The sequence below is a fragment of the Heterodontus francisci genome, chromosome 25 (assembly GCF_036365525.1).
Source record: "Heterodontus francisci isolate sHetFra1 chromosome 25, sHetFra1.hap1, whole genome shotgun sequence".
Classification (NCBI taxonomy): domain Eukaryota; kingdom Metazoa; phylum Chordata; class Chondrichthyes; order Heterodontiformes; family Heterodontidae; genus Heterodontus; species Heterodontus francisci.
In genome coordinates, this window is record NC_090395.1 from 23,096,574 (window position 1) to 23,113,624 (window position 17,051).

General features: G+C 48.8%; 1 protein-coding gene across 4 annotated transcripts in view; it reads right to left on the bottom strand.

Moving 5' to 3' along the window:
• LOC137384060 (transcription factor ETV7-like) overlaps positions 1–15,453 on the bottom strand; it is a 112,627-nt gene extending 97,174 nt beyond the window's left edge. For 2 of the 4 annotated variants that reach the window (XM_068057627.1, XM_068057624.1), the window contains exon 1: positions 15,212–15,452. Coding sequence is in view for 3 of the 4 variants with exons in the window: in XM_068057624.1 (XP_067913725.1) it covers positions 15,212–15,244 (33 nt within the window). In the remaining variant the exon portion in view is untranslated. Of the gene's footprint in view, positions 1–15,211 lie in introns of all 4 variants that reach the window. The other 2 variants (XM_068057626.1, XM_068057625.1) reach the window with 2 other exon arrangements.
• Between the last annotated feature and the right edge of the window lie 1,598 nt (positions 15,454–17,051).

A 17,051-nucleotide genomic window follows, 5' to 3' on the forward strand; every position in this document is an offset into this window, starting at 1 on the left:
AGATAGGTTGTCTACTAATATTCATTATAAGCCCACCGACTCCCACAGCTACCTCAACTACACTTCCTCATGCCCTGCCTCCTGTAAGGGCTCCATTCCATTCTCCCAGTTTCTCCATCTCCGATGCATCTGCTCTGATGCATGACAGCACTTCCGATATGTCTTCCTTTTTCCTCAACCGAGGATTCCCCCCCTTACTGTGGTTGACAGGGCCCTCAACCGTGTCCAGCCCATTTCCCGCACCTCTACCCTCACCCCTTCCCCTCCCTCCCAGAACCGCGACAGGGTTCCCCTTGTCCTCACTTTCCACCCCACCAGCCTCCATATCCAAAGGATCATCTTCCGCCATGTCCAGCGTGATGCCACTACCAAATGTATCTTCCCCTCCCCTGTTAGCACTCCGAAAGGATCGTTCCCTCCGCAACACCCTGGTCCACTCCTCCGTTACCCCAGACACCTCGTCCCCTTCCCTCGGCACCTTCCCATGCAATCACAGGCAGTGTAATACATGCCCTTTTACCTCCTCTCTCCTCACTATCCAAGGCCCCAAACACTCCTTTCAGGTGAAGCAGTGATTTACGTGTACTTCTTTCAACTTAGTGACTGCTGCTCACAATGCGGTCTCCTCTACATTGGAGAGTCCAAATGTAGACTGGGTGACTGCTTTGCGAAACACCTCTGCTCAGTTCGAAAACATGACCCCGAGCTTCCGGTTGCTGGCCATTTCAACACACCCTTCTGCTCTCATGCCCACATCTCTGTCCTGGGTTTGCTGCAGTCTTCCAGTGAACATCAACGCAAGCTCGAGGAACAGCATCTCATTTTCCGATTAGGCACACTACAGCCTGCCGGACTGAACATTGAGTTCAATAATTTCAGAGCATGACGGACCCCCCTTTTTTATTTTTAGTAATATTTTTCTTTTTTCTTTTTATTTTATTTTAGTTTGTTTCATCATTCATTTTTTTACCATGTGCCTACCCACTGTTTTTTTCATGTTTGTACTTTTGGCCAGGGCTGTTAATTTTTCTGTCCATTAACACACTCTCTGCACTAACACTTTGTCTTTCACCACACCATTAACAACTCTTTGCCTATGCTCCATCACCTTCTTGTTAGTTATTCTCTGTGACCCTGTCCTATCAACACCTTCTCTTTTGTTATCTTTTGCCCCAACCCTGCTTTATTTGCTTAAAACCTATTACATTTCTAACCTTTGCAAGTTCTGATGAAAGGTCACTGACCTGAAATGTTAACTCTGCTTCTCTCTTAACAGATGCTGCCAGACCCGCTGAGTATTTCCCTTACTTAGAATTTTCCAGAGCCTGCCATTACACTCCCATTGGGACAGCAGGTAGAATGCTACACGGTTATCTGTAATGCTATCAGTGAAGCAAAGCAAACAACCCATGAGGAATGAAGCCACAAGTGCTGTCTGCACAATATTCTAAACTTATTCCTTTCCTTTAGAAATAAAGTTGATGTATTTTTGTTTGAGACTAACACCAGTCAATCAAATTATCAGATTTTCAGGTTGTTTTTCTTCAGGTTTGCACTTGCTGATGTTCTATATTCAGTATATTCACACCTAATCTGTACTAATGCTTTGTCTTTCAAAACACCATTAACATATTGTTTGCCTTTGCTCCGTGACCTTTTGGTCAGCTATGTGGCCTGGTCCAATCTGCACCTTCTCCTTTGTTATCTCTTGCCCAACCCCCACCTCACTTGTTTATAATCTGTGACTTTTCTAATATTTGTCAGTTCCGAAGAAGGGTCACTGACCCGAAACGTTAACTCTGCTTCTCTTTCCACAGATGCTGCCAGACCTGCTGAGTGAATCCAGCATTTCTTGTTTTTGAATCAAATTATCAGGGCTTCCTCCGTTCGGATTAGTGTTTAACAAATTCATAGGGCTGACTTTTCCCAGGCCCATGGTTGTGGGCTTCGAGGTAGAGATCTGGGAAAATAGGGGACAGCTGTATTGGGGTGTCAATTAGCACAGTTAAGGCCCCAATTGCCTGGATGGGCGCAGCTACAACAACACTCAAGACACTTGACACCATCCAGGACAAAGCAGCCCACTCTATTGGCAGCCCATCCACCACTTTCAACATTGACTCCCTCCACCACCGATGCACAGTGGCAGCAGTGTGTACCATGTACAAGATGCACTGCAGCAACTCACCAATGCTCCTTCGACAGCACCTTCCAAACCCACGACCTCTACCAACTAGAAAGACAAGGGCAGCGGATGCATTTGGAACTATATCGCTGTTCCTTCACTGCCGCCGGGTCAAAATCCGAGGACACCCTCCCTAACAGCACTGTGCGTGTCCCTACACCAAATGGACTGCAGTGGTTCAAGAAGGCAGCTCAAGGGCAGTTAGGGATGGGTGACAAATGCTGGCCTAGCCATGACAATATTGAAAATGCTGGTCCCTTTAATTAAACAGGACTCATTTCAGTGTTAATGGAGAGCAGGTGATGCTCATTATAGTTGTGTGTTTAAGCTCTGGGTTTTTGGCCAGTTGGGGAGTTGCCTCTGGACAGAGTTCGTCCAGAAGGAAAGAGTGAGGACTGATATTTGGACTGAACTATGAATTGACAATAAAACAGTTGTGGATCAGAGACTGTCATCGGCTTCCTCATTCTGGTGACTGGAGATCTGCCTGTTTAACAAGCCTGAGATGCCCACATCCCAGGAATGAATTTAAAAAAATGAGAGGCGATTTGGCGACATTGCCAGCATTTTACTGGCGTCAGAGCAGCACCTTGCTGTGTGCAGAAGCTTCCAGCTCAGTAGAGGAGGCCTCTCCACAGAAGGCCGGGATGCCGTGGGAGTTCGAGGCTCCATGCTGCAAACACAGCTGAGACCAATCCAGTGGAGGGCTTTCCCCTCCATCCATATGTACCTACCTGCCTGGATCTTTTTTATTTGCTTGCTGTTGTACAGGCCAGCTAGTGCACCTCCATGTTGGGGCACCCTCGCAGTCTCTGACCTGCCTCAGCAGCGCTCACCTCTCCTGATGGGGCTGCCGAGGCTCCAGAGCTGCTGGCCCTCTAACTGGGCTGGCAGCATCGAGAGCCCACTCGCCATCCTCAATTAGATGGCAAGCACGGGGTGGCCAATTAGGTGGCCACCTCCGGGAAGATTGCTCTGCTGGTCTTGCTCCCAGCAAGTGTGGGGTCAGGGTCCTCATTTGGTCCTGACATTGGGGTCTCGAAGCCCACGGCAAAATCCAGCTCATAGTCTGATCCTGCGGAATCCAGCCAATCAGCACATCATACCCTAGTGTTTATTTTCAAGCCTAGTGTCTAGTATACAGTGGTTGTGATACTGGGCTATTAATCCAGAGGCATGCATTCAGAACCCACCACAGCCAGGTTGAGAATTTTAATTCTGTTTAAAAAGCTGGCATCAGTAAGTGTGACCATGAAGCTGTCATTTTTCATTAATATCTTTACTCGTCCAATCCCACAACAATGTGGTTGACTCTTAACTGGTCCCTGAAGTGGAATAGCAAACCATTCCCTTGTGTCAACCCCCAGAGGCTGATAACATTGACCACATCCCAAGGACAATATAAAAGATGTTAGCGAGTTGAAGACAGCACTGCAGTGAGGCAATCAGCATTCCCAGTGAAGACAGCACTGCAGTGAGGCGATCAGCATTCCCAGTGAAGACAGCACTGCAGTGAGGCAATCAGCATTCCCAGTGAAGACAGCACTGCAGTGAGACGATCAGCATTCCCAGTGAAGACAGCACTGCAGTGAGGCAATTAGCATTCCCAGTGAAGACAGGACTGCAGTGAGGTGATCAGCATTCCCAGCGAAGACAGCACTGCAGTGAGACGATCAGCATTCCCAGTGAAGACAGCACTGCAGTGAGGCGATCAGCATTCCCAGTGAAGACAGCACTGCAGTGAGGTGATCAGCATTCCCAGCGAAGACAGCACTGCAGTGAGGCAATCAGCATTCCCAGTGAAGACAGCACTGCAGTGAGACGATCAGCATTCCCAGTGAAGACAGCACTGCAGTGAGGCGATCAGCATTCCCAGTGAAGACAGCACTGCAGTGAGGTGATCAGCATTCCCAGCGAAGACAGCACTGCAGTGAGGCAATCAGCATTCCCAGTGAAGACAGCACTGCAGTGAGGCGATCAGCATTCCCAGTGAAGACAGCACTGCAGTGAGGCGATCAGCATTCCCAGTGAAGACAGCACTGCAGTGAGGCAATCAGCATTCCCAGTGAAGACAGGACTGCAGTGAGGTGATCAGCACTCCCAGTGAAGACAGCACTGCAGTGAGATGATCAGCATTCCCAGTGAAGACAGCACTGCAGTGAGGTGATCAGCATTCCCAGTGAAGACAGCACTGCAGTGTGGCGATCAGCATTCCCAGTGAAGACAGCACTGCAGTGAGACGATCAGCATTCCCAGTGAAGGCAGGACTGCAGTGAGGTGATCAGCATTCCCAGTGAAGACAGCACTGCAGTGAGATGATCAGCATTCCCAGTGAAGACAGCACTGCAGTGAGGTGATCAGCATTCCCAGTGAAGACAGCACTGCAGTGAGGCGATCAGCATTCCCAGTGAAGACAGCACTGCAGTGAGACGATCAGCATTCCCAGCGAAGACAGGACTGCAGTGAGGCAATCAGCATTCCCAGTGAAGACAGGACTGCAGTGAGGCGATCAGCATTCCCAGTGAAGACAGCACTGCAGTGAGGTGATCAGCATTCCCAGTGAAGACAGCACTGCAGTGAGGTGATCAGCAATCCCAGTGAAGACAGCACTGCAGTGAGACGATCAGCATTCCCAGTGAAGACAGCACTGCAGTGAGGCAATCAGCATTCCCAGTGAAGACAGCACTGCAGTGAGGCAATCAGCATTCCCAGTGAAGACAGGACTGCAGTGTGGCGATCAGCATTCCCAGCGAAGACAGCACTGCAGTGAGGCAATCAGCATTCCCAGCGAAGACAGCACTACAGTGAGGCAATCAGCATTCCCAGCGAAGACAGCACTGCAGTGAGGTGATCAGCATTCCCAGTGAAGACAGCACTGCAGTGAGGCGATCAGCATTCCCAGTGAAGACAGCACTGCAGTGAGACGATCAGCATTCCCAGCGAAGACAGCACTGCAGTGAGGCAATCAGCATTCCCAGTGAAGACAGCACTGCAGTGAGGTGATCAGCATTCCCAGTGAAGACAGGACTGCAGCGAGGCGATCAGCATTCCCAGTGAAGACAGGACTGCAGCGAGGCGATCAGCATTCCCAGTGAAGACAGCACTGCAGTGAGGTGATCAGCATTCCCAGCGAAGACAGCACTGCAGTGAGACGATCAGCATTCCCAGTGAAGACAGCACTGCAGTGAGACGATCAGCATTCCCAGTGAAGACAGCACTGCAGTGAGGTGATCAGCATTCCCAGTGAAGACAGCACTGCAGTGAGGTGATCAGCATTCCCAGTGAAGACAGCACTGCAGTGAGGTGATCAGCATTCCCAGTGAAGACAGGACTGCAGTGAGGTGATCAGCATTCCCAGTGAAGACAGCACTGCAGTGAGGTGATCAGCATTCCCAGTGAAGGCAGCACTGCAGTGAGGCAATCAGCATTCCCAGCGAAGACAGCACTGCAGTGAGGTGATCAGCATTCCCAGTGAAGACAGCACTGCAGTGAGGCGATCAGCATTCCCAGTGAAGACAGGACTGCAGTGAGGCGATCAGCATTCCCAGTGAAGGCAGCACTGCAGTGAGACGATCAGCATTCCCAGTGAAGACAGCACTGCAGTGAGGCGATCAGCATTCCCAGTGAAGGCAGCACTGCAGTGAGACGATCAGCATTCCCAGTGAAGGCAGCACTGCAGTGAGACGATCAGCATTCCCAGTGAAGGCTGTGTGCAATGTTCAGTAACTCCAGTTGAATGGGAAACTAGCTGACCTTTTCAGGACCACCAGGTGGGCCATTGACCAAATTTGGTCTGTGGTTCTTGGCTGTGGGTTACTGAGCATAGCAACTTTAGCTCAGGAACTCAAAGTCATTAGGAAAAGTCATCTCAACTCAAGGGTAATAACCAAGGTGGACACTGTATTGAAAATTCTGAAGCCCCTGCTCTGGATAGTATAAACATATTTCTATAACATTTGCACTGTTCATGCATGGCAGTATAAAAGAACAAACAAACTTGCATTTATATAGCACCTTTCACATTCTCAAGACATCCCAAGATGCTTCACTGCTTTCAAATTACTTTTTAAGTGGAATCACTAGTGTTGTTTAGGAGAGTGTGGCAGCCAATTTGTGCACAGCAGGATCCCACAATCTAGAATGAGATCATCTGTTATTTGGAGGTGTTGGCTGAGGGAGGAATGCTAGCCAGGGGCACAAGGAGAATTCCTGTGCTTTTCTTCCAATAGTGCCATGAATCCTCTACTTCCACACGAACAGGCAGACAGGGCCTTGATTTAACAACTGATCTGAATGGCAGGACCTCCAATAATGGAACTCAGTACTATGCTGAATTTTCAGTCTTGATTTAAATGCTTACGCTTTGGAGGGGGCTTCAACCTGCAACCTTCTGTCTCAGATGAGAGTGCTACCATTCAGCCAAGGCTGGCACACACAGCTAAGCCAACATAGCCAGAGATGAGGCTTACTCAACAATCCCTGCCAATAGAGTTCACTCATCACTGTCGCAGAGAATGTTAGAACATTAACATTAGAATATTACAGCGCAGTACAGGCCCTTCGGCCCTTGATGTTGCGCTGATCATCTGACCTACACTATTCCATTTTCATCCATATGTCTATCCAATGACCACTTAAATGCCCTTAAAGTTGGCGAGTCTACTACTGTTGCAGGCAGGGCGTTCCACTCCCCTACTACTCTCTGCGTAAAGAAACTACCTCTAACATCTGTCCTATATCTTTCACCCCTCAACTTAAAGCTATGTCCCCTCGTGTTTGCCATCATCATCCGAGGAAAAAGACTCTCACTATCCACCCTATCTAACCCTCTGATTATCTTGTATGTCTCTATTAAGTCACCTCTCCTCCTCCTTCTCTCTAACGAAAACAACCCCAAGTCCCTCAGCCTTTCCTCGTAAGACCTTCCTTCCATACCAGGCAACATCCTAGTAAATCTCCTCTGCACCCTTTCCAAAGCTTCCACATCCTTCCTATAATGCGGTGACCAGAACTGCACGCAATACTCAAGGTGCGGCCTCACCAGAGTTTTGTACAGCTGCATCATGACCTCGTGGCTCCGAAACTCGATCCCCCTACTAATAAAGGCTAACACACCATATGCCTTCTTAACAGCCCTATTAACCTGGGTAGCAACTTTCAGGGATTTATGTACCTGGATACCAAGATCTCTCTGCTCATCTACACTACCAAGAATCTTCCCATTAGCCCAGTACTCTGCATTGCTGTTACTCCTTCCAAAGTGAATCACCTCACACTTCTCCGCATTAAACTCCATTTGCCATCTCTCAGCCCAGCTCTGCAGCCTATCTATGTCCCTCTGTACCCTACAACACCCTTTGACACTATCCACAACTCCACCGACCTTCGTGTCATCCGCAAATTTACTAACCCACCCTTCTACACCCTCATCCAGGTCGTTTATAAAAATGACAAACAGCAGTGGCCCCAAAACAGAACCTTGCGGTACACCACTAGTAACTAAACTCCAGGATGAACATTTGCCATCAACCACCACCCTCTGTCTTCTTTCAGCTAGCCAATTTCTGATCCAAAGCTCTAAATCACCTTCAACCCCATACTTCCGTATTTTCTGCAATAGCCTACCGTGGGGAACCTTATCAAACGCCTTACTGAAATCCATATACACCACATCCACGGCTTTACCCTCATCCACCTGTTTGGTCACCTTCTCGAAAAACTCAATAAGGTTTGTGAGGCACGACCTACCTTTCACAAAACCGTGCTGACTATCGCAAATGAACTTATTCTTTTCAAGATGATTATAAATCCTATCTCTTATAACCCTTTCCAATATTTTACCCACAACCGAAGTAAGGCTCACAGGTCTATAATTACCAGGGCTGTCTCTACTCCCCTTCTTGAACAAGGGGACAACATTTGCTATCCTCCAGTCCTCCGGCACTACTCCTGTCGACAATGACGACATAAAGATCAACAACAACGGCTCTGCAATCTCCTCCCTGGCTTCCCAGAGAATCCTAGGATAAATCCCATCTGGCCCAGGGGACTTATCTATTTTCACTCTTTCCAAAATTGCTAACACCTCCTCCTTGTGAATCTCAATCCCATCTAGCCTAGTAGGCTGTATCTCAGTAATCTCCTCGGCAACATTTTCTTTCTCTACTGTAAATACTGACGAAAAATATTCATTTAACGCTTCCCCTATCTCCTCTGATTCCGCACACAACTTCCCACTACTATCCTTGATTGGCCCTGTTCTAACTCTTATCATTCTTTTATTCCTGATATACCTATAGAAAGCCTTAGGGTTTTCTTTGATCCTATCCGCCAATGACTTCTCGTGTCCTCTCCTTGCTCTTCTTAGCCCTCCCTTTAGATCCTTCCTGGCTAGCTTGTAACTCTCAAGCGCCCTAACTGAGCCTTCACGTCTCATCCTAACATAAGCCGCCCTCTTCCTCTTGACAAGCGCTTCAACTTCTTGAGTAAACCACGGCTCCCTCGCTCGACAACTTCCTCCCTGCCTGACAGGTACATACTTATCAAGGACACGCATTAGCTGCTCCTTGAATAAGCTCCACATTTCGTTTGTGCCCATCCCCTGCAGTTTCCTTCCCCATCCTACACATCCTAAATCTTGCCTAATCGCGTCATAATTTCCTTTCCCCCAGCTATAATTCTTGCCCTGCGGTATATACCTGTCCCTGCCCATCGCTAAGGTAAACCTAACCGAATTGTGATCACTATCGCCAAAGTGCTCACCTACATCCAAATCGAACACCTGGCCGGGTTCATTACCCAGTACCAAATCCAATGTGGCATCGCCCCTGGTTGGCCTGTCCACATACTGTGTCAGAAAACCCTCCTGCACACACTGGACAAAAACAGACCCATCTAAAGTACTCGAACTATAGTATTTCCAGTCAATATTTGTAAAGTTAAAGTCCCCCATAACCACTACCCTGTTACTCTCGCACCTGTCGAGAATCATCTTCGCTATCCTTTCCTCTACATCTCTGGAACTATTCGGAGGTCTATAGAAAACTCCCAACAGGGTGACCTCTCCTCTCCTGTTTCTAACCTCGGCCCATACTACCTCAGTAGACGAGTCCTCAAACGTCCTTTCTGCCGCTGTAATACTTTCCTTGATTAACAATGCCACACCCCCCCCTCTTTTACCCTCTTCTCTGTTCTTACTGAAACATCTAAATCCCGGAACCTGCAACATCCATTCCTGCCCCTGCTCTACCCATGTCTCTGAAATGGCCACAACATCAGGATCCCAGGTACCAACCCATGCTGCAAGCTCACCCACCTTATTCCGGATGCTCCTGGCGTTGAAGTAGACACACTTTTAACCAAGTTCTTGCTTGCCAGTGCCCTCTTGCGTCCCTGTAACCTTATCCCCTACCTCACTACTCTCAACAGCCTGTACACTGGAACTACAATTTAGGTTCCCATTCCCCTGCTGATTTAGTTTAAACCCCCCCGAAGAGCACTAACAAATCTCCCCCCCAGGATATTGGTACCCCTCTGGTTCAGGTGAAGACCATCCTGTTTGTAGAGGTCCCACCTACCCCAGAAAGAGCCCCAATTATCCAGGAAACCAAAACCCTCCCTCCTACACCATTCCTGCAGCCACGTGTTCAACTCCTCTCTCTCCCTATTCCTCTCTTCGCTGTTGACCTACATTGAGTCAGGTGAGGGTTGGTGGTAATGCAATGACACCCCGACAACCTTTGAACAAAGGTCACTGGCCTACACTGACATGGACACAGTGGAAACAATCCTCTTGATGTGGTGAGGTAGAGGTATAAGCATTTGCTGGGTGGCTCCAAATTCATGCTACTGTCTCCCATGGAGCAGCATGAATGAAACATCCCTTACCTCGATAATGCAGAGCATACTGTGATAAACAATTATTCAGGATCCACGTTTGAGCAGGGAAGCAGTTAACCTATTCGCAGACTTCCACATTTGATGCTCTCCAGCCAGCCAACTAGAAGTGCCCAAGAGCACCTTGCTAATGGCTCTCCTTCTGAATTCCCTCTTTCTTTGATGGGAGAGGTCTAGCCTCTGCCTAGCACTTCCTATAACAGCACAACTGAGAACATAGGAGTAGCAGTAGGCCATTCAGCCCGTCGAGCCTGCTCCACCATTCAGTTAGATCATGGCTAATCATCTACCTCAATGCCACTTTCCCACACTATCCCCATATCCCTTGATGTCATTAGTCTCCAGATGTCTATCAATTTCTGTCTTGAACATGCTCAATGATTGAGCTTCCACAGCCCTCTGGGGTAGAGAATTCCAAAGATTCACCACCCTCTGAGTGAAAAGGTAAGGAACTCAGCAGTACAAGTGACCATCTGCACACTCACCACAAAACAGTATTAAGAAAGGAGATTTTTGTTACCTGTGAAAATGATCCTCTTTTGAAACACTCCTTTGAGTGCCTGCAGAAGCAAGGCTACTGGTTGTGGCTCAGTTGGTAGCCAAAATTTATCCCTCAACTAACATCACTAAAACAAATTATTTGGCCATTTACTTCATTGCTGCTGTGGGATCTTGCTGTGTGCAAATTGTCTGCCACTTTTCCTAAAGTACAACGTTACTTCAAAAGTACTTAATTGACTGTAAAACGCTTTGGGATGATATGAGGCTGTGAAGGACGCTATAGAAATGCAAGTATTTATTTCTTAAGGCTGCTGCAATTGGCCTCAGTCCTTCTAGGTTATAGAGGAGAATAAAATTGTGGATCAAGATTATTGTTGATCACTAAACAGTGACCCCATTGAATGATTACTTGCATGGGTACTGGCATAAGACATGCTTGCCTGTGATGGCCTCCATGGTCAAATAGTCTGTGGATATTACCTTGGCTCCTATTGAAAAATAGTCTCTCTGGGAGGAAAGAATTGGGGGAGGGAGGGAGGGAGGAGGAGGAAGGATGAAGTGGGATGATCACAACACACAATGATGGGGTAATCAGCACTTGCAAGACTCAGGGGTACAGTCCACCATTAAACCAAATTTTATTATCCATTTACCCAATTAACTGAATCCAACCATTTTCTGCTTAGTTAACTTTGATAGCACAAGATGTAAACAGGTGATTTTACAGATCTGTGGGTTAGCATTTGGCTCACTGGTCACAATACACTCTTGGTTTTGTTCTGTAAGAGTTAGTCACTTGTGGGACTGAAGACTTACTTCAGAGTTTGTCTTGGTGTACTGTCCATTTGGTAGTGTGGTCACTCTTATGCTTCACATTGGTACATCAAACCAAACTTGGAGAAGCCAAGGGCCCACCCTGGATCACATGCCTCTGGGACACACACTTGCATTACACAACTGCATCCAGCATCCAGCAACTATCCTCTGCCATTTCTGCCATGTCCAGCGTGATGCCACTACCAAACGTATCTTCCCCTACCCTCCCCTGTCAGCATTCTGAAGGGATTGTTCCCTCTGAGACACCCTGGTCCACTCCTCCATTACCCCCGACACCTCTTTCCCTTCCCACTGCACCTTTCCCTGCAATCGCAGGAGGTGTAATACCTGCCCATTTACCTCCTCTCTCCTCACTATCCAAGGCCCCAAACACTCCTTTCAGGTGAAGCAGCAATTTATGCGTACTTCTTTCAATTTAGTGACCGCTGCTCACAATGTGTTCTCCTCTACATTGGGGAGACCAAACGCAGACTGGGTGACCGCTTTGCGGAACATCTCCGCTCTGTCCGCAAGCAGGACCCTGAGCTTCCGGTTCCTTGCCATTTCAACACTCCCCCCTGCTCTCATGCCCACATCTCTGTCCTGGGATTGCTGCAGTGTTCCAGTGAACATCAACGCAAGCTCGAGGAACAGCATCTCATTTACCGATTAGGCACACTACAGCCTGCCGGACTGAACATTGAGTTCAATAATTTCAGAGCATGACAGCCCCCCTTTTCTTGCTTTTTCTTTTTTCTTTTTATTTTGTTTTAGTTTGTTTCATCATTCATTTTTTTTTTTTACCATGTGCCTGCCCACTGTTTTTTCATGTTTGTGCTTTTGGCTAGGGCTGTTCATTATTCTGTCAATTGACACCGTCTCTGTACTAACACTTTGTCTTTCACCACACTATTAACATACCGTTTGTCTTTGCTCCATGACCTTCTGGTCAGTTATTCTCTGTGACCTTCTGTCCTATCAACACCTTCCCTTTTGTTATCTTTTGCCCCACCCCCCACTTTATTTGCTTAAAACCAATTACATTTCTTCGTCAGTTCTGATGAAGGGTCACTGACCTGAAACGTTAACTCTGCTTCTCTCTCCACAGATGCTGCCAGACCTGCTGAGTATTTCCAGCATTTTCTGTTTTTATTCCAGCAACTATTGTTCAGTATAATGAGGATTCTGGTGATACAGGGCCTATCCCAGTTAGATCACTGGTGGGCCCCACAGCTTCAACATGACAGAAGGGAAGACTTGCATTTGTATAGCAGCTTTCATGACCTCAGGACCTCCAAAAGGGTTTTGTAACCAACAACTATTTGTGAAGCGTTATAATGTAGGAAACAAAAGACAATTTGCATACTTCCACAAATAGCAATGACCAGATAAGCTATTTTAGTGATGTTGGTTAAGTGATAAATCCTCTTCAAATGGGACTGTGGGATTTTTTACATCCACCTGAGAGCAGGTGGGCATTGCTTTAACACATTACCCAAGATATAGCTCCGAGGACAGTACAGCGTTCTCTCCGTGCCCACACTGAACTGTCAGCCTGGAGTCTGTTGGCAAATCTCTGGAGTGGCATTTGAACCAATAACCTCTAATTGAGAAGGGAGAGCGCTTCCACTGAGCTATGATGTCTTGGCAAGTGACATCCAAAGTGAACTCTGAATTATTCACCTAACAAGTGGTATAAGAAACTGTTGGCAGTCATCTATAATCTAACTGGGGACTGCAGGGAGGGAGTTACACTGTGTCTGGGTTAGAGTAGGCAAAAAATAAACCTGGACCCTGCTCGATGATAAAGCGATAGTATCAGAATATCAGAACAGGCTCGGCACTGAAATCTTGCGGGGCCATAGGACCAAGGAGAGCTTTCAGGACGTGTACGTTCATGGGATTAATCAAATCCCCCGTTATGTTCAGCGGGTCCTATTGAAAATATCTCAACTTGTAAAGCAGTTGGAATCTGTAACTCTGAAACCTCAGTCCCTCCCTGTATACACTTTAACTGCACTCTACTGTATGTGGGTAAATGCAGAGAGCCACATAGAGGTGAGCCCCGGGCACTCAGTGTAAAGGGGGTGGGCAATGAGAATGGCGATGAATGTGACTGTGGCCCCAGCTCCTGCTCAGACACAGGGGACGGATGTTGCAGCTCTCTCGGGCTGACTCACTCTGAAAGCTGTTGCTGTAGGTTCCGACTCAGATAGGAAGTGCCACTTCCTACACCGAGTCTCTGAACACCCTTACTGCCACTTCCCCCTTTCCACTGTCTGCGCTGCATGGCTGACACAGGAGAGATGCTGAGCCTGCGGCTCTCAGCTCGGGACTTTCCTCCGCAAGTTTCAGTTGGACTGCACGATTCCACTTTAATATCCCATTCAAATACAGAGGGGCTAAAATCACAGCAGACAACGATCCTTGGAGTGAGATTAAAGTTTGAAATAACGAACACCTGATAACTCTTTCCTTGTGTGACCTTGTGCATTTAATTCAGATTCAACTGTGCTTAACTCGGGCTCCGGCTCCCGTGGACTCAGGGAACAGGTCAGGAGACAGGGGACAGAGGGTCAGGGTTCAGGAGAGAGGTGAGGGGACAGAGGGTCAGGAGACAGGGGACAGAGGGTCAGGAGACAGAGGGTCAGGGTTCAGGAGAGAGGTCAGGGGACAGAGGATCAGGGGACAGGGGACAGAGGGTCAGGGTTCAGGAGAGAGGTGAGGGGACAGAGGGTCAGGGGACAGGGGACAGAGGGTCAGGAGACAGAGGGTCAGGGTTCAGGAGGTCAGGAAACAGAAGACAGAGGGTCAGAAGTTCAGGGGGCAGAGGGTCAGGGGGCAGGAGTCAGGGGGCAGGAGTCAGGGGACAGAAGACAGGGTCAGAAGTTCAGGGTCAGAAGTTCAGGGGGCAGAGGGTCAGGAGATAGAGGGTTAGGGGACAAGAGGGTCAGGGGAAAAGAGGGTCAGGAGACAGGGGACAAGAGGGTCAGGAGACAGGGGACAAGAGGGTCAGAGTTCAGGAGAGAGGTCAGGGGACAGAGGGTCAGAGGACAGAGGGTCAGGGGGCAGGAGACAGAGGGTCAGCGAGCAGGAGACAGAGGTCAGGGGACAGAGGGTCAGGAAACAGAAGACAGAGGGTCAGAGGTTCAGGGGGCAGAGGGTCAGGAGACAAGAGGGTCAGGGGACAAGAGGGTCAGGGGACAGAGGGTCAGGGGACAGAGGGTCAGGGTTCAGGAGAGAGGTCAGGGGACAGAGGGTCAGAGGACAGAGGGTCAGGGGGCAGGAGACAGAGGGTCAGCGAGCAGGAGACAGAGGTCAGGGGACAGAGGGTCAGGAAACAGAAGACAGAGGGTCAGAGGTTCAGGGGGCAGAGGGTCAGGAGACAAGAGGGTCAGGGGACAAGAGGGTCAGGGGACAGAGGGTCAGGGGACAGAGGGTCAGGGTTCAGGAGAGAGGTCAGGGGACAGAGGACAGAGGGTCAGGGGGCAGGAGACAGAGGTCAGGAGACAGAGGGTCAGGAAACAGAAGACAGAGGGTCAGAGGTTCAGGGGGCAGAGGGTCAGGAGATAGAGGGTTAGGAGACAGAGGGACAGGGGACAAGAGGGTCAGGAGACAAGAGACAGAGGGTTAGGAGACAAGAGGGTCTGGGGACAGAGACAGAAGGTCAGAAGTTCAGGAGACAGGGGGGTCAGAGGACAGGGGGTCAGGAGACAGGGGGGTCAGAGGACAGAGGGTCAGGAGACAGGGGGTCAGGGGGCATAGGGTCAGGAGACAGAGGGTCAGGTAGCTCGCGCTGGCTTCGCCACTTACCTTGAGCCGGGGATGTGTCTCACAATCTGTCATGGTCTCTCTGCGACTTCAGGCAGTAAAGAAAGTTATGCGGACTTCCCGCTCCGTCCGCTCCGCAGCCTCGCCGACCACCCGGGACAAAACCTGGTCACATTCAAGCTGCACTGGGCAGAGGCCGAGGGGTAACAGCCGCAAACCCCGACTCCAGGCACACCGCCCACTTCGGAATTCTTCCGGGAAACAAAAACGAAAGCACCGGATCTGAAGAAGAGGTGTGTGAGGGAGGGACACTTCCTGAGGGAACGGCATTGAGACTCAAACAGGTAGAGTTAGTCAGCTGAAACATAAACAGGGCAATGAACTGGGGGAACTGAAGCATAAACAGGGCAAAGAACTGGGGGAACTGAAGCATAAACAGGGCAAAGAACTGGGGGAACTGAAGCATAAACAGGGCAAAGAACTGGGCACCTGAAACATAAACAGGGCAAAGAACTGGGCACCTGAAACATAAACAGGGCAAAGAACTGGGCACCTGAAACATAAACAGGGCAATGAACAGGGGGAACTGAAGCATAAACAGGGCAAAGAACTGGGGGAACTGAAGCATAAACAGGGCAAAGAACTGGGCACCTGAAACATAAACAGGGCAAAGAACTGGGCACCTGAAACATAAACAGGGCAATGAACAGGGGGAACTGAAGCAGAAACAGGGCAAAGAACTGGGCACCTGAAACATAAACAGGACAAAGAACTGGGGGGACTGAAGCATAAACAGGGCAAAGAACTGGGCACCTGAAACATAAACAGGGCAAAGAACTGGGCACCTGAAACATAAACAGGGCAAAGAACTGGGCACCTGAAACATAAACAGGGCAATGAACAGGGGGAACTGAAGCATAAACAGGGCAAAGAACTGGGCACCTGAAACATAAACAGGGCAAAGAACTGGGCACCTGAAACATAAACAGGGCAAAGAACTGGCCACCTGAAACATAAACAGGGCAATGAACAGGGGGAACTGAAGCAGAAACAGGGCAAAGAACTGGGCACCTGAAACATAAACAGGGCAAAGAACTGGGCACCTGAAACATAAACAGGGCAAAGAACTGGGCACCTGAAACATAAACAGGGCAATGAACAGGGGGAACTGAAGCAGAAACAGGGCAAAGAACTGGGCACCTGAAACATAAACAGGACAAAGAACTGGGGGAACTGAAGCATAAACAGGGCAAAGAACTGGGCACCTGAAACATAAACAGGGCAAAGAACTGGGCACCTGAAACATAAACAGGGCAAAGAACTGGGCACCTGAAACATAAACAGGGCAATGAACAGGGGGAACTGAAGCAGAAACAGGGCAAAGAACTGGGCACCTGAAACATAAACAGGGCAAAGAACTGGGGGAACTGAAGCATAAACAGGGCAAAGAACTGGGCACCTGAAACATAAACAGGGCAAAGAACTGGGCACCTGAAACATAAACAGGGCAAAGAACTGGGCACCTGAAACATAAACAGGGCAATGAACAGGGGGAACTGAAGCAGAAACAGGGCAAAGAACTGGGCACCTGAAACATAAACAGGACAAAGAACTGGGGGAACTGAAGCAGAAACAGGGCAAAGAACTGGGCACCTGAAACATAAACAGGGCAAAGAACTGGGGGAACTGAAACATAAACAGGGCAAAGAACTGGGCACCTGAAACATAAACAGGGCAAAGAACTGGGCACCTGAAACATAAACAGGGCAATGAACAGGGGGAACTGAAGCAGAAACAGGGCAAAGAACTGGGCACCTGAAACATAAACAGGGCAAAGAACTGGGGGAACTGAAGCATAAACAGGGCAAAGAACTGGGCACCT